We start from the raw sequence: 24,360 nt of genomic DNA, 5'->3' as shown, positions 1-24,360 counted from the left end.
TGGCCTTTCCTGCCAGCATGCAAAGCAAGGACACTAGGCAACAGTTCAAACAGAGCCCCTGCATACAGCCAAAGATGCCTGTCAGGGCTTAGGGGGGAGAAAATGGCACAGCTGTAGCACCACATTAGTGAAATTGTATGAGTCTTTTTATTTTCAAGGATGCTGACAGATGCCACCTGAAACATGGGATGCTTGAAAATACCACACGCACACCGTTAAACCTCACACATTCTTTGAGCTTCCTTTCTGAATGTCTTTAGCACAAATTACATTAGCACTGCTAATGCTGATGGAAACAAAGTGAAGCTGTCCTCACAATAGTTTAAACTTGTACAGAACTAAAGGGCAGTTCAGCAAAACAGTTTTTAGACAGCAAATAGCCATTTCTTAGAAATCATGTCTGCATTCGTGACTGTGAGGTTAAAACCAGGCAATGCTATTTGAATTTAGAGTCTAGGCAGCAGAGGATGGTAATTGCGGATACTATTTTTGTTGCTCAAGTTGAATCTCACTGAGCTTAGTTTTCATACATGCATCCAAGTCACTTTGTAGATACTTGTGCCCAGCGTAACTTCTGGAGGGAGGCTGCCAGCATGAGGCCGCTGTGCACACAAGGGCTGAGTGTCTCTGCAGTAAACCGAATCTCACTCTTAGCAGACTGGTAGTCTTTGAAAAATGCCTGTAAATATGACCCATTTTTAAAATAAATGCTAATCAGTTGATTCATTAAAAGGCCAACGGGTGTATAACATCCTTAGTGCACTTTGTACTTTTGTCACAGTTTCTGCCACCTGGGAGAAAAGCTGTATTTTGCCTTTTGGGGAGAGAGTGGTTGTGTAAAATAGCCATCTTTTACAGTTCAAAAGATAACTGAATTCCCTGATTCACAAGCTCTTGGTTTTTATTTCTCTGTGCTCTAGCATGTTATTGCACAATCCCCTCTGTTCCTTCCTAAGTTCCCAGGTTAGAGCTTTCTTATGGCAGTGGGCTTTGGACACTGGGTAGTGTAAGTGGTCTGACCAAACTGAAACAGTGCTGCAGTCACAGGACATAAGATTAGATAATCTGATGGCCAGTTGCTTATCACTTTGGTTTAAATCGAAGCCAGGAGCCAGCTGGGTTAAATTTCCAGTCAGATGCAGAGTTTAGATGAGTGATTGGTATGAATAGAAAGTTGTGCATCTCATCTTCTGCATTTGGTGCTGAGGGTTAACCCTGGGAGTCACTCTGGGCCAGGAACACTGATGACTTTTGGCCAGGAACAGCTGCACCACCGAGCTCGTGGCGGTGGCAGACGTGGCTCCCTGGTAATTTTGCTGTCCCTTGGCCCTCTTTGACTGTTGCCACACAACAGAATAGTGTAAGAAAGGAAAAGCTGAAGAAGTGGTGGTTTCTATCATTAGAGGGCAGCATCAGAAGAAGCAGGTCTTCCTTTCCTGGCAAGGAGGGTGAGACTGTTTCAAGCAGAAAAAGGAAATGTTGCCCATGCAAAACCTGAAAGAACTAATTACAGATAACTAATACATCTGTGTAGGAGAAAGCAATTTCTTCATCATCAACAAAATGCAGATCTTGATAAACTAGTGGCTTCAAATTTTAATGCAAGATCTCAGAGTGGAAAATACTTTCCATATAAACAGTAAATAATTAAAGATTTTTTTACCAAAAGAAGTGGGAAATCTGACTTTAAATCAGTGTGAAGATATGACTCATAATCTGAAAAAACCTGAAGGCATTAATCTTTTGAGGAAATATTTACATAAGCATATTATAAGCTTGTTTGGGGATTTGTTATGTACTGGGTGGAGAGTATATTATGCAGACAGTAATGAAAGAAAAAATAAGATCTGTAAACATGTTCTGTATTATAACTGTACAATATATTGCAAGTATTCAGGTAAATTTGTAGTACCCCAGGGTACTTGCATGATAACCAATGCTTTCCCATTGTACAATTGGACGTATGTTCATATGTGCAGGCTAGATGAAATTTTCTGTCACACAGTAAAGGAACTTCATCAGCTTCTTCCCACACTTCTTCTCTAGAAGATAGTGCAAAGCACCTTTGGTTTTGCCCTTCAAAATATATCCAGTGCGTCACTCCTCTTTGTAGAAAAGGGCTGTGTGTTTGAAAATGAGAAGTGCTAAGGAAACAAATCACGAGTAATGCAAAGAAATTTTGTTCTCGGGTGTGTCCACACTAATATTGGTAATGCTGTTGGGGTAACAGCTGTAGTGATACTTAACTACATTCGTGTCCTAAACCCAGTGTGGTAAAATTTCACTACAGTACTTTCTGTAAAATTTATGTAGAATAAACAAAAATGTCCATCTATCTTACTAACTTGTAACAGTTACAAAAAAGAAAACCAGGATAGTGTATTATCTCTTATACCTGGCAATTAGCTGTGACTGAACTACACTCACATCACACAGCACATTTTTTATGAGGTCCAAGGGCACACAACTCTTAGAAAGACAAAAAAGGGGACTTATGGTGCTGAGCACTATGCAAAGGACACACAGACAGGTGTAAACTGTGCCTTAGTGGCCATGGGTTAGCAAAAGAAAAAAACAATATATGAGCAAACGGACTGAAAATCATTGAGAAGTCTTCTTTTATTGAAGGAAAACAATATGTTGCAATATACAAAAATTGATTCTTTCAAGCTGCCAGACAGAGGAACATTACAGAGATCATCACATTGGCCACTAATTCTTAAAAAACCTAACAAACCAAAACCCCTGCTAAAAAAAGAAGTCTTCCAAGCAGTTTTGATAGTGCTGTTTTAATACATTTTTATGAACTAATAGTTCCTGTGGCAGCAACTTATGCATACAGATGGGTAGATTGATTTAAATGAAACAGTGACAGTCTATACTAAGGAACTGCAAAAAAACACCCCAAAAAATAAAATTATAAAGATCAATCAACAGCCAGAGAAGCTACCTTAGACTGTCCGATCCTTCACAGACACATTTTGACTATACTAGATTTTCTTACTCTGAAGTGAAAGTCAATGGGGAGAGTAATGAGGCAATGTAATGCTTTACCTTTCTTGTCTTTTATAATAATTTAGTTCAAGCAGGCTTTGGGAAAATCGCACTTTTATTTCAAGATCCAGAAGATCAATACAGCAGTATACATTTAGTGCTTGAGGGAAAATTTACTCAAAATTGTTTCATGATGAAAATGCCAAAGGCAGATTCTTTTGTTCAATCTATTACTTTGAAGGGACCTTGTAATCTTAATTCCAAGGTAAAGATGTGTGGTCATTGTATCAAACAAAGGCAGCACATGTATCTTTCAGTGATGAAATGCTAGGGATCTATGCATAGTAATTCAATGAAAAAGATAGTATTAACACATTTTAACATAGGAAACTGTATAATTGCTTTCGACTAACAGCAGATTCTACAATGTGTAAAATACTTTTGCTCATATACATAAAAATTTTCTCTGTTGTTCTTTGCCTAGCCACTGCTCTCCCATCCTAGTGAAGAAGGTCACAGAGCATCTCAGCCAAAAGTGTTTTAGCTTCCAAAAATTTTGGGGAATAACCAGCAGAAAACCAGACCAAGCTGAACTTAGAAAAATTTCCGTGCTGATAAATCAGCATTCCTGTTATTTCTGGTTTTGTGATGGCACATATAATATGGAAGCTTTTAAAATATTTAGGAAATCAGATGAAACTTGTAGTGAAATCATATATCCAGGTAGGTATTTACTAAGGAGGGCCTATGGTGACCTTAGTCAGTCAGCATTAGACCCTGTGCCCCACTTCATGTCATGACACTGGCAGCTCAAGATTTCTTACTGTGGTACCATGTTTTCAGTGTGGCTCTGTGATCCCTCATGGCAGCCGTGGATGATGGGGCCTCTCCACAGCTACATTTTCCCAAAGCAGGAAAGAAGCTGTGCAGCAGTCAGAGAGTATTTAGCTCTTCTTCTGATACCCAACCTGGGCTGGAGGGCAGAAGGGAGGGGTGATGCTCCCCTAGCACATTCTGTCGTCACAGCTGCAGCATCCTTCCTTTTCCCCTAGTTCATTTGGACTACATCTGACCCTGATAACTTTGGATTTTCATCTATTGTAATGCAAAATCAGGGGAAAATATCTTTACCTGTATTCACAGCAGTTATGTAATTTTCATATAATAAGAGGAAGGTTTATTAACCTAGCATTATTTCTTTTCAGCTGGGATAACAGAAGCTATAAATGCACTACTGATGGTGCTGAAGTCTAAGATCCTGCCTAGACAGCAGTATAAACACTTAAAAGACAGAAAGATTAACAGCAATAGAAAAGTACTGGTACCAATTTATCAATGTTGGTTTCTTGTCTAGGTGTAAAGTGACCAATTGTTATAGTTACTTTTCTGTTCATTTTTCCAAAGTATTTTCTGCCAGGCAAATGAATGTCTGTGTGAAAAAAATCTGAATTGTTTTAGATCTTTATAATAAGAATAAAAAGAGCTTCTTATGCAATTTAGTTATTTTTGGCTAACTAGTACATAGCCTGAGAAGGGACAGAGGGTCTTACAGGGAAAAGGAGTACAAACTGCGTAGGAGCTGGGCAGAGATACACAATTGAGTCTCAGAGGTGAGGGCAAGGAAATTTTCCTAGGGACCCTCAGGAACTGTCTATGGCTGGATATAATTCAGAAAGACACTGGCTGGATTCAGAGCAAGACTGCAGGACTGCAGTTACTCCCCCCTCCCCAATGCGAGGACACAACAGGCCAGGGGATGCTGGTGTTCAACTGCTTTTTTGTTTTGCTTTGTCTCATTCTGCAGATTCGAATTTTCCCTATTTAAGCAGCATATTGTTCTACTCAGTATTTGACTAACAGTTAAAGATTGAGAGTCCTTATTGTGCTTCTGGTGTGCTCAGATGGCAGATTTAAACCAGACTTTTAATGAAGAATCTGGCCAGTGCAGAATCCCATCACATGTTGCAATGTTGCATCTCTTGTACACCCAGACTGCTACAGTGGGGATTCTGAAGATGCTGAAGGTGCAAAATCAGTCCTTTAACATGAGAGAGGATGTTCTTGACCACGGAGAAAAATCCTACTGGGAGATAAGTGACAGTAATGGTCAGATGAACCTTGTTTTAGAGGAAAACTAGTGTCTCAGATATTGAAGTCTACCCCTGCATTATCTGCAGAGTCAAATGCAGTGCAGAGAGAATCAGAATTATCTATGTGTGCAATAAAGCTGGTCTTGCTCCCAGTCTGGCTGCCGGTATCATCCCTGTGGCTGGCATTTCAACTGGCTGCCAGTATAGCCATCTTGCAAATGAGTTTAATTTGTGCATAGTGCAGAAGTTTCATTCTTTCAAATCCTGAGACAGGAGAACAGTATATTTTAGGTAACAAAATAAAACATTTTTTGTTTTGTTTTCATAAGGAATGGAGTCTTACTTTCTGCTGAGATTTAATACAATGCAGGTAACTCTTCTAAATCCCAGTGATTGTTTTTAGAAGTCTGCGAAATGACCAAGGGAAGAGATGAGGAAATTAAACAGGACAGAGAGACACAGAAAACCCATTTTAGAGAGCAGATACTACAATGAAGGAGACCTTTTCTCTAAGGAGGGCAAGTGTTTGGGTAGGCAAAGAGGAGCTGGGAAGGATGAATGCCCAAAGCCACTAATGACAGTATTTGGAAGAGTGCTTTGAAAGCTCTAGTCTCTCTCTACTCCTAACAGCAGAAGGAAAGGCAAAGTGAGCTTCCCTGCCTCCTCCCAGTAATTCTGCTGGAGTCTTAAGCAGAAGGGACCACCACTAGAGGACTGAAAGCAGTAAAATTTTGCTCTGGTTTGCATTAAAAACCTTTTTCAGTGTGCATGACCTGAAGGAAAGGCCTTGAAATTCAACAGCTTATCGATGATATTGTCTGAAATGGGGCCTTATCCCTTAATCTGGAGACAAGATTAAGTGTTCTTCCTTGTCAAATGGGCAGTCCATGAAAGAAGCTTCCGATTCTTTCATTGTATATTTTGTAGTAAAGGTCTGTGATCTGTGGGCATGAAAGCGTGAAGAGCTAGAGGATGACTAACTGACTTTTTTAGTTTTCTTAATTTACATGCTCTAGACTTTCAAAATCAATCTTTCCCTGTGATTGTTCTGCAGCTTTCACACACCACTTCAGAGACAGTTGTGCATGAGCAGCTGCAGTTTTCTCCCAACTTCTAGTGGACAATTTGGCCAATCAAAAAAAAGTTTCAATCATGCACTTTTCTTAATAACAGTGCACTGATTTGTTGTAACAAATATGAACTTCAAGCTCCATGTATTTTACAATCCTCCTCCTGCCCCCTCTTCTCACTGCCCTGCATTCCTCTCACATTCACAAGCGCTTGTGGTGGAAGCGGACCCTCCAGGTGCATTATCCAAATATTTTGCAATATCACAGTACTGTTGAGATCAGTGCCAGAACAACAGAGAAGTGGCACTGCTCAGCAGCAGCAGAGTGAGGACTTGCGCTTTCCTTGCAGAAAAGGAGGGCAGCAGTACCTGGGATGAGCTGCCAGCTCGAGCAGTACTTACCACTGTTTTATTGAGGCACAGAGCAGCAAAACAATGTGTTCAGGTTACAGAGCAGAGCTCCTGCCTCTCATTCTTCACCCAGTATTTCATGCCTCTAGGTATTTTCTTTTGCTGCTGCATGGCAGTTACTGACCACATGAACCCCGACCTATGAATTGTTGGTTTCTTCAGGTAGCTTGGAATTTTGAGGCAAGAACAAGTCAACTGGAGTTCTGGAGAAATCTGTGTGATAGGAGCAAGATTGAACAAAGTGGAGCGAGTCCAAGGACTGGAGTTAGCTACATGGGACCATGTCTGAAGGCTGTTGTTAAACAGCTTCTCCATTTCAACGTGCAAGTGGAAAGCGTCTCTGACAGGGATCATAGCAGCATGGCACGTTAAATGGTTCTTTTGAGCAACCATTTATTTAGGGGAGCTCTGCTGTAAAAGACAGCAATCCCTGCAAGAGGTTGTATTTGCATTACACAGCTTTTAGCTTCGAGGACTCTTGTACAGGATGCCAACACATGAGGCGATGGTTACAGAGCCAGCTCTCCAGTTTGGGACGTCCCGATGAACGCCGCCCCTGAAGCGACAAAGAGCGCAAGTCCCGTCCGCCGCCGGGGCCTCTCTCCTGCCAGGCGTGTGCCCGAGGCGAGGAGCGGGGCGAGCCGCGGCCCGACGCTGCCGCAGGGCCCGGGCCGCAGCCCGCCGCCGCCCCGGCTCCCCTCACGGGGCTCACCCCGCCCGCGCGGCCCCGCCGTCACGTGACAGCCGAAGTCCGGCGAGGCAACATGGCCGCGGCGGCGGGGTAAGCATCGCTCCTCGGCCGCGCTGCCGCCGGCGCGCCCCGCGCCTCACGGGCCCTGCGCCGCGGCCGCGCGGCCTCCCGGCTCCCCCGGTCCCGCCAGGCCGGCGGGGTCTCGTTGAGGGGCCCGGGGGTGCAGCCTGCGGGGAGGCCGGGCTGCCAGCGCTGGGGCGGGGGCTCCCCGAGGTGGAAGCGGGTTTTGCGTGGGGCGGCGAGAGAGCCGTGGGGGGTCCTGCAGGACCCTGTCCGCCGGGTCGGCGCGGCAGTGCCTTCTCGCGAGCCGCGCGTTATCCTTGTCGATGCGTTAGGTTTGGGAAATTGTGCTCAAAGGTGGTTCCGCATTGCTTAGCGCAGGGTTTCTCTCACCTTCTGTAGCTAAATTCAGCCCTTCCTTCCGATGCTTCAAGAACATGCCACTAAAAATGTATCAAAACGAGGGGGATACTTTTCATAGTTACTAAAAGCAGGTCACGCTGGGACTTGGCTGTGACTCCCCTGGGGGCAGAGGCTGTTCCCTGCGAGGTCCTCTCCTGCCCTTGGTTTCCCCCGGCTCTGAGCGGGTGTTCCCGGTGCCCGGACCCTCCTGCCCGGCCCGCTGAGGGAGAGGTTGGGCTGGGGTGTGTCGGTGGGACATCAAACGGGGCCGGGACTTCAAGTCGTTGACTTATTTACAAGGAGCAGTGAGTTTGCTGTGAAGAAAATAGACAGTTTATGCCTTAAACGGTGGTGGTTGCTTTTACTGTCTCCCTTGGATCACTTACCTGCTTGTGCTGCTATTAGCATAGGCCTCTCGCACTTCACATATGTGGTGTAGAAGCATTAAAAAATGGCTAGACTTAAGGCTGATGTTGATGAGTGTTGCTCAAAAGAAATGAATAAGGCCCAGTCAACAAACAAATAATAACTTACTGAAAAGTAGTTTCAGTGGTTTCTCATCTTCATGGAAATCTGGGTCCTGTGTGTGTGACCTCAGTAGAACAGAAATGGCAGCCCATTAATTTTCTTCTGAAACCAGAAGTACAAAGAACTGAAAAATTGTGGGAAAACCAGAAATAAACTAGGATTTTTGGTTACTGGTGTGTTCTGATGTCTGCCTCAAATCTGAAACATTAGATGGATTATACAGTGGAAAAATGTAAACTCTCTGAAATATGAAACTTATGAAATAAGGATTGAAAATCAACAGTTCTAGTCAAAAGAATCCCTTACAGAAACAGATGTAGTTTAATATTCTTAGTTACATTTCACTTCCAGTATAATAAAATAAAAGGGCTCTTGTGTGTGCTTGGGCCTAGGCAATCATAAAAATTGTGTGTGATGGCCAATGGGGAAACTGTCAGCTGCTGTGGGAGGCCTTTACCAGGCTAAGTGATGGCTGAATTCTGGTCCCAGACTAGAGACAATGAGGCAGCTGAGCTTCCCTTGTCCTGTCCTGGTCTTGCAGGTAGCCATTTCTGACACTGACTAATGCTAATTTGCAGAAGCTTGCATAGCTTCAGAAGGGCATGCACTACAAAGCAGTGCTTGCATTAAATATGGTTCGTTATCAGATGTGTAACTCTGCATGAGGATTTTGAGTTGAGTTCATGGCTGGAGACTCCAGAGTCCTTGCACTAGCAGAAGAAACAGATGTTGAAGGACTAACCAATGTATTGTAGTAATTAAATTCTGATATTTGTGTATCTTGTGTGCTATAAACTGAGTTATTAGAGATCATGGACCACTATTGAAAGCTTGTAATTCCCTCTCCAGAAAGAACTTTGTGGTAATATTGTTAGGTGGCAAATAACAGAGAATTTTACATTGATTACACTGTAATGGCATGTGTATTTGCAGGGTTGATACACATGTGAGGCAGTTACATACATGTACCCACTCAGTACAAATGGCATAGCGATGACTTATTATATTTGAAACTGAGGAAGTGCTAAATAGTCATGGCATAGGCAGTACTGCGTAGTTACAGGGATTTGTAACAGCTGGTCTGGAAGGAATACGGAAAAAAAGACCAGGCCAGTCATTACCTACTTACCTGCCATGTATTTCTTAGTCTCAGAGCAATGGTCACAACAGAGCGATGGTTACACAGGCAGTCCTGTGTGTGAAGACTTTTCTTGTGATCTTGAGTACTGTGAGAGTTCTCTTCCCAAATCATTATTTGCAACAGAATGCCAGGTGTACAGACATACTCCTTTTTTTAAGACTTAAATTCCTCTGTCAGTGCTAGTCTCTGAAAAGAGTTCTCTATGTAAGTTGTGGAAAGCTTGTGCTGGGCTCATGCATGTGGAGTTACCCAATCTCCGCAGGCAAAGCAGCACCTGTGGGTGTCTTGCTGTGTTGTTAGTCCATCTGTGAGGGTGCTGTCAGTTTGGTATCTGAGTGCTTGCAGGAGGAAGGAAAGAACAAAGACTGTGGAGTAAACAAACTTCTTAGAGTTGAGCCCTCTCTGAAACCTAGTTGATTTTCTCTGCAGAATTTCAGTTGTGAAAGTAGGTCTGTTGCCTGTTAAGCTTGTACTGTCCCAGGCATGAATTAACATGGGAGTGCTCAGCACAGAACCCGAGGAACAGAGCGGTATTTGCAACAATGCTCAGCCCAGCCTGCCTGTGTCCTGCAGCCCTTGCTGCAGGGTCCAGCGTGCTCAGCTGCTGTGACTGTTGCAGCAGCCTTAAAATAGAGAGCAAAGGCCATGCCTGGGATAGAACCATGCAAGTCTAAAACAGCTGTACAGGGCCAAATTTTGCTGTTGATTAACATTGTGGCATCAAATTCAAGCAGATAAAGCAGATAAAGTGGGATCTGTTATATATAAAGAGAAACACAGTTTTGCCATGGGCTTTTAGATAAAATGTGCAGACAAACTGTCATTTTGCACCAGAATGCATTTCAGGTCGAGTGTTAAAATCACAGTAAAAGACACTCTTGAAGTGGCTTAGTGAGACTACCAGTACGAATTGCTGGCTGACATCATTATGTCTCCTTGAGTCTCATTTTGGTTGTTAGAGGTTTTCAGTGCAATAAAAGTATTAATAGTAAACTTAATGGAAATGAAAATGTGACTTTGTAGCAGCTTCCTTTGAGCTCCGGGGCATAGGAATAGTCTTGGAGAAGGAGAAAGGTCAGAGTCCTTATTTTTTTTTCTTTTCTTTTAAATCTTAGAAAACAAAACAATAAACTTGTAAAGAGGTTAAATTTACGATGACGGTGACTTACTTTCTTCCTTCCTTAGAAGCAAAGTAGAAGACAGGTTGTGCTACAATCTCTGCCTTTTTTTGGTTTGGGTTGGGTTTTTTTGGTCTTGTTTTTTTTTGGTGGGTGTTTTTTTTTTCTTTTTTTTTATCAGCAGATATAAAGGTCTAAGAGCAACTTATGGCATAAAGGTGTCTGATTATGTTCTCTCTTCCCTTTTATACTTGTAGTAAGGTGAACATCTGAATTCCAGGCCTCTGCATGTAGTTTCTCCAGGGGGTGATCTTGCTTGGATAACAGTGTTTTCAGACTCATGTGCATTGCTGAGTTGCAGAGCCACAGCTCTGAACCCAAAAAGCCTTGCCCATATTTAGGTTTTTTATCTTAGTTTGCTATCTGATTTAAAACTTTCAGTAGCTTTTGCTAGGATTGTGTAAACTTGCTTCATTCTTCCTACAGGCATGTGTACCCCAAAGCAAAAGCTTATGCTGTTCTTCCACGTTATGCTGATGTGGTGCAATAGTCAGTGTGCAGCCCTTGTAATGATCACCTGCCAAGGTGCTGGGTTATCAGGTGTGTGTGGGAAGTAATAAAAGTAAACATGTGGGTTTTATGCACCATCAGCTGAACACCTAGGCAGATAGTTTGAAAATTGGATTAGCAAGAGCAGTCTTTCACCTTTTAAAATTACTTATGCTGTTATATCAAGTAGTTATAAACAAGTAAAATAAAATATTTTATTAGCTCTCTTATGCTGTGTCTGCAGTAAGAAATTACAGGGTTTACATTTCTGATGCTGATAAAGTCTTTCAGGAGGTTACTTTATGCAGCTATAAATCAAAGGTTACCTTTCAGATTGCCTATGAAAACTATATAATAATTAAGATGTGGAGCTCTGCTTCTCTAAGGTTAAGTCCCTCAGTGGTTCATTTCTTGTCATCTTAACACAGTAACAATTTAACTGTACCTTTCTGTCATCTCCTCTACAAGCATATCTGATAGAAAATAGCCAGCCAGCCAGTCACTCTTCAATAAGCTGAGGTGGAGGGAGAAACTGGGCTTAAATCATAGGATTTTATTGATAAAACAGTATTCATCTGTAATACTGAAGCTCTAAAGCACAGCTTTGCTGTATTAAAAATACGAAAAAAAAAAAAAAAGGGAATGCTCTTAGATTCTTCTCTCCTCATCTGATTAAAAAAAAATAATCCTTCAACAAGCTACTATGCTTCTACCGGTAAAGCTCCAAAAAGTGCAGGTATGACCTATAACAAATGCGAAGGAATCAGCAATATATTCGTGAAGTACTTTAAACACCTTAAAATAACCGGTTATTTTAAGAGCGAGCTATCTACTTTTAAACAGTATTCTCCCAGTTGTGGCTCTGTTGAGTACAGTCTTTCAGAAACTTTCCACATTGTCTCAGCATGTTTGTGCTGCCTTAGGGGCGGGAGGCGGTGTGTGGCAGGAGGTCACTGGTACCTGGGACATGCTCCTGGGGCCACATGTGTGAGTTCAGTCACCTGCTGAAGCCACTTGTATGTATGCAAGAATAAACATACATACATAGAAAAGAAATTTGCAGATACTGTGAGTATGGGAAATGCTGTTGTCCTGTGTCTGCTATCTGTCATCTATTCTCTCCAGTCCCTGTTTCAGCTACTCAGTGTTTCCCAGAAGGACTTGCTGAAGTTTGCCAGATTTAATGTAACATTCCACTTCTGTTTTCAGTAACTCGGGACTCATTTTCTTCTTTCCTGGTTTGCCTTTACTCAGCTGACCGAGGCTGTTGTCACTTTCTGCATCTATTTTTCATGTTTCTTTACCTAAAGGAATGTAACAAGTGTCATGCTGTGGGCCATAGCTGCAGCCATGCCTGTCTTCTGTTGCCATCTTTTTCCTTTGGTACTTGTATGAGCAATGTTTGATTGTTGCTCAAGAGCCATGCTTGTGTACAGCATCTCTTCCTCTCGAGCGATTAGCGTCTTGTTCGTAGAGTTGAACTAAACTTTCTTTTCTGTTCTAGACTAAAGTAAAAACACTGTGTGTCTGAATCATGTTGACCAATGTCTTTGCCTTCTATTAATTGTCAATTAAAAAAAATCTTTTCTAGATCCTCCTTTTGGCTGGGGAATGAGACCTTGAAAGTGCCTGTAGCTCTCTTTGCCCTGAATAGAAGACGACTGTGTGATCGCCTGAGACAGAATAAGGATATCCAGAAGAATTCGGTTGTTCTGCTGCAGGGTGGGGAAGAAACCCAGAGATACTGTACTGATACTGGTATTCTGTTTCGCCAGGTAAGAGCTGAATCAAAATTTCAAATCAAATTAAGAAACTCTCTTCAACTACATGAATTTTTAAACGATTTTGAATTATTTTCCCGTTATCTCTCATCTGCGCATTGCCTTGCTTCACTTAAATAAATTGACTTCTTTATAACATTGACTCTTCAGCCTCAAGTTACTCTCTCTTTCAGTGCTTCAGTATGTAGGCTCATTATCTGGTTTAAAGGGCCTAATCCTGTTCAAGGCCCTACTGCCTATCAGTGTTTAATGTAATATTAAAGACAGCAATGGAATATTTCTTAGTTTTTTCAGTGAAAAATAAATAACCTTCTTTCTGTAGTGAAACATGTTACAGTTGACCTAAATGGATTTAATTAATGGAAAAGTGTATTTCAAGCTTTTATAAATAGTATATTCCACAAAACAGGATGTATCAGAGTTTACAGCATGTCTTCTCAAATTAGACTCTTCCTCAAGTACCCATGTGTTCTTCTGTCACAAATAGGACTTAATAACTTGTTAATGTCATGCCGAGCCCATTCTTAGTCTTTGGGGAAGCTGATGTAACAGAACTCTTAATTATGCATACCCCATACTTTGCATGGCTGCTACAGTACTTTGTTTTGTGAATTTAATTGAGCTGTTGTATGTTATGAAGAAACAAAACAAATAAATCCTAGTCTAGCGCACATCATAATGTAGTTATTGATCTGTTTTTGGAGGAGATGCACCTTTCAGGGTATCAGAGCATATGTCTGTCCTTACCAAATTAATCTCTGTATTGTTAGGTGTTTTGTTGTTTGCTTACTTGTTTTTAAAATAACCCTTGGCTAAAGGCTGTTCCTAGTGCAGCTTCCTCTTCTCTGGGGGAGGTTGGGTCTTCACTTTATCACTCTGCCATCACAGCTCAGTGAATCTGCACTCTGCTCTTGCCTTGTCTCATGTGGCATGATTGTTTCTTCCTGATACTATGTTCTGTAATTCTAGATTGGAAGAATGCATTTTATTGTGTGGTGTATGTTTACTGTGCTGAATTGACCTGTTTATTTCTTTTGGTAGTTTATTAATTGCTGATCCTTTGCAGTTGCCAACATAGGGATTTGTGTTATTGTAACCTAAAACTAAACAGTCTGAAAAACTTCAGACTTAAACCACTTCTCCCCCCTCCAAAACCAAGGGAGATATCTTTCAGATACATGGAAGCAGGAATTAGTATGTACTGTAGTGTATTTTTAGAGCTGATAGAAGTGAGGGTTTTCTTCTAAGAATATATTTTGTCTTAACCTAGGAATCTTACTTTCACTGGACTTTTGGAGTAACTGAAGCAGGCTGCTTTGGAGCAGTAGATGTTGATACTGGAAGATCCATGCTTTTTGTTCCACAACTCCCTGAAAGCTATGCGGTTTGGATGGGAAAGTAAGATGAATCTTTTAACCGTGTTCCGATGTATCTGAGTACTTCATGTAACTGTCTGTAGAGCTGGAATGCTATCTCATTTTAATCAGATTCCACCAATTCATTTGGGGTGAATTGTAGCAATATGTACATACAATGACACAAAATGCCATCAGTTGGTATTGATCATATGATACGAAATGATCCACCAGAATTTGGTAGAGAATATTTTTAGAATTGGAACCCATGGATCTCATGGTATCCGTGAAATGAAGCTGAACCATAAAGAAAAGTAGAAGTCTCGTGTTAAGACCAAACAAGTTAAATAGTAAAGCAGGCTTTTTAAAGTTGCTTTACCAGTTTTCAGCTGCCTTAGCTAATGAAGCTTTTTGAATGGCAGAAAGTAGTTAAGCCTCCGATACTTTTTTTTATATGAACTGACAGACTGGGGAATGTGATTTTAATTCTGTTCTGTGAGTATGTCATAAACATCTCTTTCTATCCACATTGGTAGTAAATATTGCTCAGTGCCATAGTAGTGGAGGAATTGATTTATTTATGTGTTCATTTGTATTCTCAGACTTAATTGTATTTATACCCTCTAACAAACTGTAAATTTTTTTGTTGTCTGCATGGTCTAAGAACATGGGATTACTTCTAATTTAATATTTTGAGCTCAGGTTGCTTAGCTGCTAATTGAAGCTATCACTTATATTTTAATGCTAATTTTGGGAAAAGGAAAACAATTGCAACCAATCCCATATGCTGAACTGTGCCAGACCATATGGTAGGGCATGGCTGCTGTCTTCTCAGAGAGTTTATATGAATATCACTGTCTTAGACCTGCCTGGGAACTGAAATTGTTTGTGATAGCATAAAAATGTGAATACTGCTGTCTGGAATATTTCAGCTGAGAGCTGCACCTGTCTGGGAGGGTAGATTCTGTTTAACCCCCACATGTACTCTAAAGTCTGTTCTCTAGTGGTGCTTGTTCACATTTACAGACAGAGCTTTTTCCTCCCCCTAAGTTGTCCTCTGCTAGTTCAAATCAGCTTTTTCATACCCACATTGATTGTGCCTAATCTGAAAAGGCTTAAAAATATTATTGAAATTCCACTGTCTCATTTTGCATTTTCAAACAAAATATGGTGGTGTTTATAAATGGCCTTTTTGATTTGCTTGTGCAGTGCTCCTTATTGGTTCATTTACAGAATTCCAAGTCTGGTTAAAAGTGGTTCATTGTCATTGTGTCTTCTTGCAGAGTATAACAAATTGTCTTTATCACAGTATCCTTGTGTTCTAAATTCTCCTCCTTATCCTTCCTGAATCCCTCTGTTTGAATCTTTGTTTTCTCTTCTGTCAGCCGTGGTCATGTACTTTTTCTGCTTGTCAGAAGGAGGATGGATGAATAACTCGTTTGTGAGTCAGCAGCAGTTCTGCTTCGTAAGTCGGTTGGCAGGGGGTATTGCACACAGCTAGGGATTGTGTTCCTTCCCAGAAGACTCAATTTTAAGTCAAAATTATCACTGAAAGAAAAACACAAATAAGTTTGCCTTCTATCCACCGCTGTTTATGTACTATAGTTCGCCTTGAAAGTGCATGCCTCTGTGCATGTGGAAGGCACTATCTACCTGCTGAAGAAACATTAATTTAACATCAATGAAGCACAAATCAATTCAATGCAGTGTACGATATGTGCGAGGTTGATATTTTACAGAGGTGTACAGCTGGTCTTCTAGTTGGTAGCACAGTGTGCAGTTGCTTTGCCTGGTGTCTCTATTGCTTTCTTGTTAAGACAGATGTGGGAATCTGCTATGTGAGTTTAGGCAGAAGTGCATAGATTCTCTTAACGCAGAAGGCTCTTTACTACTATTTTACTACCACTGTATTACTGAATGTATTGTTTGATGTACTGTTGTGCTTTCACTTCTGAAGGTCACGTATATGAGTTGTTTTCTTAATGCAGGTTAGGTAATGTGGCAGTTGGAAGGGTTAACCTTTTTGCCTTGAAGTAATGCAAAAGTGGGGCTTCATGGCTTCTTTCAAATCACAGACTTATTTTGCCCAAAACCAGTGAAGTATCTGAGAGCATTTGCTTAGATATGAGCAGACTGTGAGTTCGCAAATGAGACCATGAACAGAGGAATTATTTTAATCTCACCCACTGCGCTTGTTTTCATGAACAGTTTTGCATGCTGAGGTGGTGCCTGGGACCTCTGCAGAAGAGGTGAACAAGGAGGTGATGAATGCACCACCCTGGGCTGTGGTCTGCCAAGGACCCAGCATTACATAGTACCAGTGTTGAGGATGACTTCCACTTCTTCGGAAGTGTTACTCATCTTGTAGGACTTCTGTCTAAATGTGTATGCTCTCAAGATTGGTAAATAGGTGTAAAGCTAACTTTCAGAAGTCCTTCAAGCCAACATAACCTCTGCAGTTTTGAAACGGAGAGATTTAATTTGACTCATAGACTATGGACGTTCTCCAAAACACCCACAACCTCTTAAGTGGCAATCACAGAATTGTTATGGGGGTAATTGTAGGACTGGTGATCCTATTTTCACATTGGGAAAGGATTGAAACAACAGTCATTCTGTTTCTAAATTATGAGTGTGGGCATTTCTCCAGGTGTTGGGCTAGCCCATTTCTTAGTTGCTGGCTGGGAAAATCTTTTCAACTAAGAGACTCACTTTGCCCATCTCTTGATCTGTACCTCTGCCCCTGCCCTCCTGTCGTTTGTAAGGCAGAAACAAAGACGCTTATAGGATGGCTTAGTGCATGGGCTTTTGTGCTCCTGAAGTATTTTTCTATTCTTAATTTCTGAGGAAGAGTTTAAGAAATGAATCTGGTAATATAAGAGAAAGGCTTCAGAAGCATAACTATTGTAAATGCCCCTCTTTCTCGGCATGGTCTTACCTAGTGAAGTTTGTGGTGCAAAGCTGTTAGCAGTCATTTCTATTCCTAGGAAGCATTAAGTTGGTATGACTGCATGTCTTGCACAGAGACTTCAGTTTCACTAATTAATGCTGCACCTGCCATTTACCTCCTTAATTATAAATGACAGAACTAGTCAGTGTGCTGATTAAAGATATTTTATAAAGTAAAACATACTGTACAGCAGCTGCTTTATGTGGAACGTATGCCAAAATAACTTAATTGCCTTACCATGTAAAGAATGTTTTTAATGGAAAACAAAAATATTTAACACTTTCATGCTTTAACTTTAGAAATACATATTAAATGGGACAGAGCAATATTTATGTGCAATTTACTGCATTTTCTTTGAAGCCCTGCTGGCTGACTGGTAAGTATAACAACATTAATCTAGCATTGCATCCACTGTAAGTGATGTTTTTCCATGAATGTGATTGGAAGCTATCTGTATTTGCAAAGTTCAACCCTGGTGTGGCACTTTGGAGCTGTAGTAAAGCACAATGAAATGCTATGCAAATATTAGTAATTTCTCAGTAACCTAATGAGGGCGCTTTTTAAAAATCGTCATCATTTTCTAAGTAGGTTACAACCAAAATCAACTTTTGTTTTTTGTGATTGAACTTGTCTGACTTGAGCAAAGCTGAGAAGTTTTACTGCCTTTGGAAAGAAGTGCAGAAGTATGTGGTTGGTTTTTTTGTTTGTTTGCTTTTTTTCCCCTAGTGTTTTTGTAAAAAAAGAGCTTTAGAGCTTTTCAGGCTATGTAGGCTTTTATCTCCCCATTCCCCTTGCCCCAACTGTATGTGACCATGAAAATTAATTAGAAGCTCAGTAGTTACCTTCTTGATCTTTTTCTTAACGAGGATTGGTGAAATTTTGTGGCATTTATATTTTGAATAACTGTGAGTATTAAATTGTGTACACCATGGTATGTTTATCTGACTATAACATGGTGGCTGAGACTGGTCCATTAATTAGTCCTAGGCTTGGCTACAAGAAGGCAAAGTCTGTAGTAAGCCCATTCTATGCAAGATGAAATTGGAGACAACTCTTTGAAAAGGTGATGGAGTGTATGTGGGTGCTGAAGGGAACAAACTCTGAATCACCTTATTTGTTCTTCTTGGTGTAGATTTTAAAGGAATAAAGGCCATTTTCTAGATGAGTTTTATTGATGTAGTGCGTACAGGTCCTCTTTGTAGCATGCTCTGGAGCTGTGTATTTAGATGGTATACTCCAGAAGGGTCTCTGGTTTTTCCTTCTGAACTGATTTGCCATATCATCCCTTGCTATTTTTTCTTCTATTTTTTTTCTCTAAAATGAAATATGTTTAGTGTTTTCTTTTTCTACCAGTTTAATCTCTTCCCACCATTTGTCCCTTTCCCCTACCCACTGAATCTTTATTTTGCTGTTAAAAAAAAAAAAAATCAGTTTTTCATCACTGTAGGTCATTTTATTACTATTTTGTACCAAATGGCAATTGCAATTTATCTGCGGTTTGTTACCACCTGCAAATGCCATCTGTGGATCTCATGAACGTATTCAGTCCTGCTTCTGTTTCTGAATAGCATCGGAACTAATTTCAGTCTTTGCAGTATCCCACCCATCAAGACTTGAAGTCCATCTCTGTTTATCACTTTAACTTCTGAGAATATCAGTCTAAATTGATACAGCACTTTTCAGTGTGTCAGTTGGAGATTTTCCCAGCCCTTGAGAAGCTCATCTTTTTATCTATTTATATATTTTTATTTTCTGCTTTAGGCTTTTCACTTTTTTATTATGACTAGTCATTGGGTTTCAGGTCACATTGTAGTGTTCCTGTCCAAGCCAATTTGAGTTGATTTTGGAGAGTAACAGTCTTGAGAGAGATTTTTATCAAATATTTTACTATTATTCAGATAGTACATCTGTTGCTTTACCCTTCATCTGATCCTTTCAAAACATACAATAAAGCTGTTTGCTTTTGATTGACACAACTTACTTGTGCAATTCCCCATGCTGCTTATTTTCCATGATTCCTGTTCTCTCCATAGTACAGTGATTTCCATTTCTTGTTTCCCATTCATTTATTATGGTATTTTCTGTGGATAAAAATTACTTTTACAGAATAATTAGTGTCTGGATTGCTCTTGTGACTTTCCTGATGATTGTTTTTCTCTAAACAGAGCTGCTCGAATGCTCTGACTTCTCAAATGATCAATTTAGTCATTGTCCCAGTGTTCTAGTGGTCCAGGAGCCTTTCTGGTCCAGGATGAATGTGTATTTTTTCTATGACTTTTACTTCAGGAATTATTTTTATAAATCTTTGCTTTCTAGCTGCTTAAGTTTCCTTGTTTTTCTTGTTGAGAATGTTTTAAAAAACAATAGTAATTTATATCAGTCCATTGATTTGCTATCTCTACCAGCACACACCTTTAACTGGATGCACAAGTTGGTGATTTAATAAGTGTTAAAGTGCTTCTTCATCCTCTCCTTTTTTTTTTTGATTTGGGTGTATTGAGAAGTAGAACCAGCGCTAAGTAAATCTGCTTGACAATGCTGTACCAAAGTTTTTTAATACCCTGATGTGGCTTCAACCCATAGCATAAGAAAGTAAAATGTTGCCTATGCATGTCTCCTTTCTGTGGCACAACAGGGAATGTTGATAACCCCCACCAGGCATTTCTTATTTTATACTTTATTTAATGCGCTAGTATTAAGTTTAGTAGTATAAACTCCTGATAACATTTTGAAATATCAGAGAATCCAAATTTTCTTTCGATCAGGCATGCCATGTGTTTTTCCTCCAAGGGCTCGGCTGCTGCTGGTAGGAAGGTAAGCTGCAGCAGAAGAAATGCCCGTGGGGATTTTCCAGCAGTGCTCAGTCGGACAGGGCTCCGTACCGCCACGCTGCCTTCTGCTCTGCAGCTGCCCGGTTCGAGTGCAGAGCACTCTGCTGCTTGGCGGCCTGGGTTTGAGAAGGCACTTCAGTAGAAAAACTCAAAATACCTACAGTGGTGTCTCTATTCTTGCACTTTTAAAATTCCATGTTCGCAGCTCTTGATGTTAACTGTTTTCTTTAGGTGTTTTATTCCCTGTGACCCGTGCTGTGTCTGTCTGTATGCTCAGGAAGGGCTCTGAAAGTGTTGTCTCTGTTGAGAAACATACAAAGAGGAAAAAACAACCCCAGCTGTTTTGCTAAAATAGGATAGGGAAGAGTATGATCAATATCAATGCTTCTTAAAAGCTAAATGTGAGTGAAAACCAGGCAGATTGTGTTTCACTTGCTGTGTGCCCCTTTGCCCTGTGTACTTGCTGGAGCTCTGGGTGTTGGGGCATGTGGCCTTGACCCTAGTTGTGAGGGATGCCAGATACTTCTTTGTCTTACAGGGGCAACGTGGCGTAGTGGATCGGGCACTGTTTGCATGGGTAGGCTCTGCCTTTTCTTTGTGCCCAGTGAGTTCCTGTGGCAAGTTCCTTGATTTGTTTGTGGTTTATTTTTCTTTACAAGTTGTAAGATAGGAGTATCGCTATCCCCTTCTTAAAGCTGTTCAGGTCATCTTAATGCCGCTGTAAACATCAGTACTGCTTTCTTTCATACTATTACTGATTAATATGGGAGCTGTGGGACATGCTGCACACATTCCAGAGCTTGCTACAGAGATTTTATGTGTGGGACATAAAATATTGCTCATTCCCCCCCCCAATATAGGCATTTTTCCAAAGTGAAAGAACATCTGCTATTGACAGATTCACTGTCTAACTTTCTCAGTTAAGCAGCATGAATTGAGACCACTAGAACACTGTTATTATATAGTGACCTAGAAATTATACTTACCCTCTTAATCATTGTAATTCTTTTTGTGTTCTTTTTTGGGGGAGAGAACTATGAGTATTTGTCAGCAGTCTTATGCTACAAGAAATCTTTAAGGGATTTCTGTGTATAAACATTTCCTTTGTTACAGTTTTTTTCTTTGCTAGTATAGAGCCCTTCCCTCCAAGGAAGAATTTTATTTGCAGAGAGAAATAAAACAAAGGTTACCAATTGCAAGTTTTCTGTGTTTTTGTTTTTTTTTTTTTTTTGGGGGTAGCTCTTGATAGTATCTCTTAAATGTCTAATTGAGGCACTGCCTCTTGAGGTAGAATTTATAGAAAGCCTAAAGAACTTTTCATCTTTTGGGAATGCCTGTGGTGGGAATAGCTGAGCAGGAACAGTGAGACTGTATATTTGAAGTAGATGAAATAGTAGTTCAGAGCTTGGCTTTTATTAGGAAGAACTGTGAGAGTCTCCTCAGTACTTTATTTCTGATTTTCTAAGTCCAACCATTTGTACGTTGCTCATAGTTACTCTGCTTCTGCATAATCTGTGTATAGCACTGGGAAGTCCAGTGTCATATACCCAACATCCTGTGTCCAGCATCATGCATGTGGACTCTACCGCTTCTGTCCCTCTGCTAGACATGGCTTCATTTACTGCCCAGCTTACCTTTTCCAGTCACATCAGCTTGAGTCTTCATCTTCAGTTCAATTTCTTTTAAATTCTGTTATTTTCTCAAAATCTATCTTATTCTAGACTGTAGCAAAAGGAGCAAGGAGTCTGAGTTTACGCATATGCAGGTACTCCTGTCTTTCAACGGATAAAACAGAAATCTAGAGAAATGTGGAAAGGAAGTAATATTAAGGTAGTCAAAATATTGCTGGAGGCTGCCTGTGATACCAGTGAGCCCATTAGTACTGTTCTGTTTCAAATCTAGCTTGATGCCTTTTAATCTTCTTGTTTGAGATCATGAAATTCCTTTTGGATATGTAGGTGATTGCATTATTTGGACAAAGTCAGGAACATCTGCTAGTATCTTGTAAAGCCTCCTGTGTTGTTCTTCATAGCAGTTCTCGACACCCTCTTGTTTGGTTAATGCTTTGCCATCTGTTAACTTGATACTGTAATGAGAAGGGAGTTTATTGGTGAATCTCTGTCAGCTTTAAAACACTGCTTTTGTATCCCTTTCCCTCCTTCAGCTCAATGTGCTTTGCTGATGTAGTTCTATTCATCTGGTTCATTTTTGCCAACTTTCTTATTCTTTGTATGCAGTCTCACTGAAACTTTTAGTCTGCTTTAAGCTCATTCTAGCAAGGCCTGAGAAGTGAGTTTTTGACTGTAGAACTTCAGTTGCTGAAGGTTACGCTTGTCCAATTTCCAACTTGTGCATGTGTTTCCCCCCATGTTAGTGAGGAAAAATGCAATGTAACTCATGACTTGCTGGCAATGAATGCGGGCATGCCACAGTGCCACGTACGGGCACTATGTGCAGGCTAATGTAGGCATTTACTTTGCTTAGTAGACGCTATTAGCTCAAGACAAAGTGAATTTGCTGTGAAATGATGTTTTATATCTGTTACTCTGAATGTGGAAGTTAGGGTGGAATGGAGGAAGCAATATTGCTGTATCCCTGTAAAGCAGAAAGCTTTACTGTGAAGTTTGCTAGTTTTAGCTTTTCTGTCTCACTGCATCAAGAATCCTCCTTTTCTGATTTTTTCATATGAGCTTGGGCAGTTTTTCATGCATTTTAGTCAGTAATACTTGTAGGACCTTTTAAGAGAACACTATACCCTGAACTTTATTATGTAGAAACCCTTTTGCTTCAGACTTTGTCATGAACAGTCTTTGATTTTTGCCTATTCTGCTACTGTTCCAACTATGTTAATTCTTACTCTTAATTACTGCTTGTAGGAACATCACTTTCTGGCAACTGACAGGAGCTGTGTATCTGAAAGACAATAAGTAGTGGACAAGACTTGTGGATCTGTATTTTTAATTGTAAGAGATATTCTTTAGTATGGCGTGTCTTGCTTTGTGTCAGTACTTGCTGTCTTCCTCCCTGACATACTAAGAGATCCTCAAAATGGTTGTTGACTTTCATTTAGAGATTCCTACTCATCTTTTTTAAGATTACATGAAATTAATGCCGATGTGTTTTTTTGGCTAAAGCCAGATCCAGTGCTTAGAAATTGCAGGTGATTCTCATTATTTGGCCCTAATACATGTCCACTGGTAGCATGTGTGGTCAGACAAGAATACTGCTTTGTTGTCTGTGCCATGTGGTATTAACTTAGTATTTCCTTTTGCAGGAGAACACTTACCTCACATTGGAGCTTATGTTAGGATATACCTATTGCTTTCTTTTATATTGTAACAAGGTAGTAAGGCACCCTTCTTTCAGAATAGGTTCAAAACACAAACAAGGCCAACTGTGAAGACTTAGGGAATTCTGCAAAACTATTCAAATCTTAAAGGTTTGTTATAAATTGTGTAGGTGTAAAGCAACGGAAATGAACTATTTTTTGTAATGTATAAGTGAACATAAAACCTATAATACTTTTAAGCATGCTGATAGTTCTCAAGTGTCTGCCTTTTCTCACAAGCTGATGACAAGAGAAATTAGCTAATGGGGGGCACTGAATGATCCCGAGTGGATGACAGGACAAGCTTAAGGCAAAGAACTGGTACAACAGGAAAGAGAAAGCAAAACTGGCAGTTAAAATTCAAACAGCTTCTGCTAGTAGATGAAGATGGCGCATCTGCCATTTCTGCAGTGTTATTGGGGTAAATGTTCAATAAAGTACTTTCATTCTGTATTTGAGTGAAACAAAAAAATGTGAAGCATCACGAAGTGATGGTAATGAACTGGTTTCTATTCCAGCAGTAAATCTAGAGAAAGGTTGTGGTTTTATCCAAATATTTTAAAAGAGCTGACCAAGGGCTTCTCCAGGCTGCTGTAAGAATTTGAGTAGGGAAGAGAGAGAGGATGCTGTTATCAAAATCTAACAGCAGGACATGCTACAATATCAGATATTTAAAAATGAAAGCAACTAGAAATCAAAATAAAAATGTAATACATGTGCTTATTCTGATCTCTCCTGGCTTTTATAATCTATGAATCACTTGCAGATATGTTAGGAAATGTATGGTGTGTAAAAGTAGAACTGAAATTAGGACAGCTCTGCAGAGGGAACTTGCGGTTCAGTGGACTTTTTATTAGACCAAATGTCTGTTAGCAGACTGGTGCGAGGCTGGCTGATGCAGTGAATGCTGTGGCTTCTTGGTGTTAACAGGGTGCAGAAAGCTAAAGCTTTTTGATTAATCTGTATTGTGGAGAGGGAGGGATCCTATGCAACTTTTAGAGGGGACGATGCCTTCAACTTGCCACACTTAAGGAAGCTTGGGACCTCCTGCTGTTGACTTGC

General features: G+C 40.5%; 1 protein-coding gene across 1 annotated transcript in view; it reads left to right on the top strand.

The window, feature by feature from the left end:
- Positions 1 to 7,237: 7,237 nt before the first annotated feature.
- PEPD (peptidase D) overlaps positions 7,238 to 24,360 on the top strand; it is a 141,492-nt gene continuing 124,369 nt past the window's right edge. The window contains exons 1-3 of the mRNA XM_042797725.1: positions 7,238 to 7,345; positions 12,645 to 12,828; positions 14,105 to 14,232. Coding sequence (XP_042653659.1) covers positions 7,329 to 7,345; positions 12,645 to 12,828; positions 14,105 to 14,232 — 329 coding nt within the window. The 5' untranslated portion in view covers positions 7,238 to 7,328. The remainder of the gene's footprint in view (positions 7,346 to 12,644; positions 12,829 to 14,104; positions 14,233 to 24,360) is intronic.

Source organism: Tyto alba, unplaced genomic scaffold (assembly GCF_018691265.1).
Source record: "Tyto alba isolate M040663 unplaced genomic scaffold, T.alba_DEE_v4.0 Super-Scaffold_26, whole genome shotgun sequence".
NCBI classification, from domain to species: Eukaryota; Metazoa; Chordata; class Aves; order Strigiformes; family Tytonidae; genus Tyto; species Tyto alba.
The sequence above is the reverse complement of the archived record's forward strand: the minus strand, read 5'-3'. Positions and strand labels throughout refer to the sequence as shown.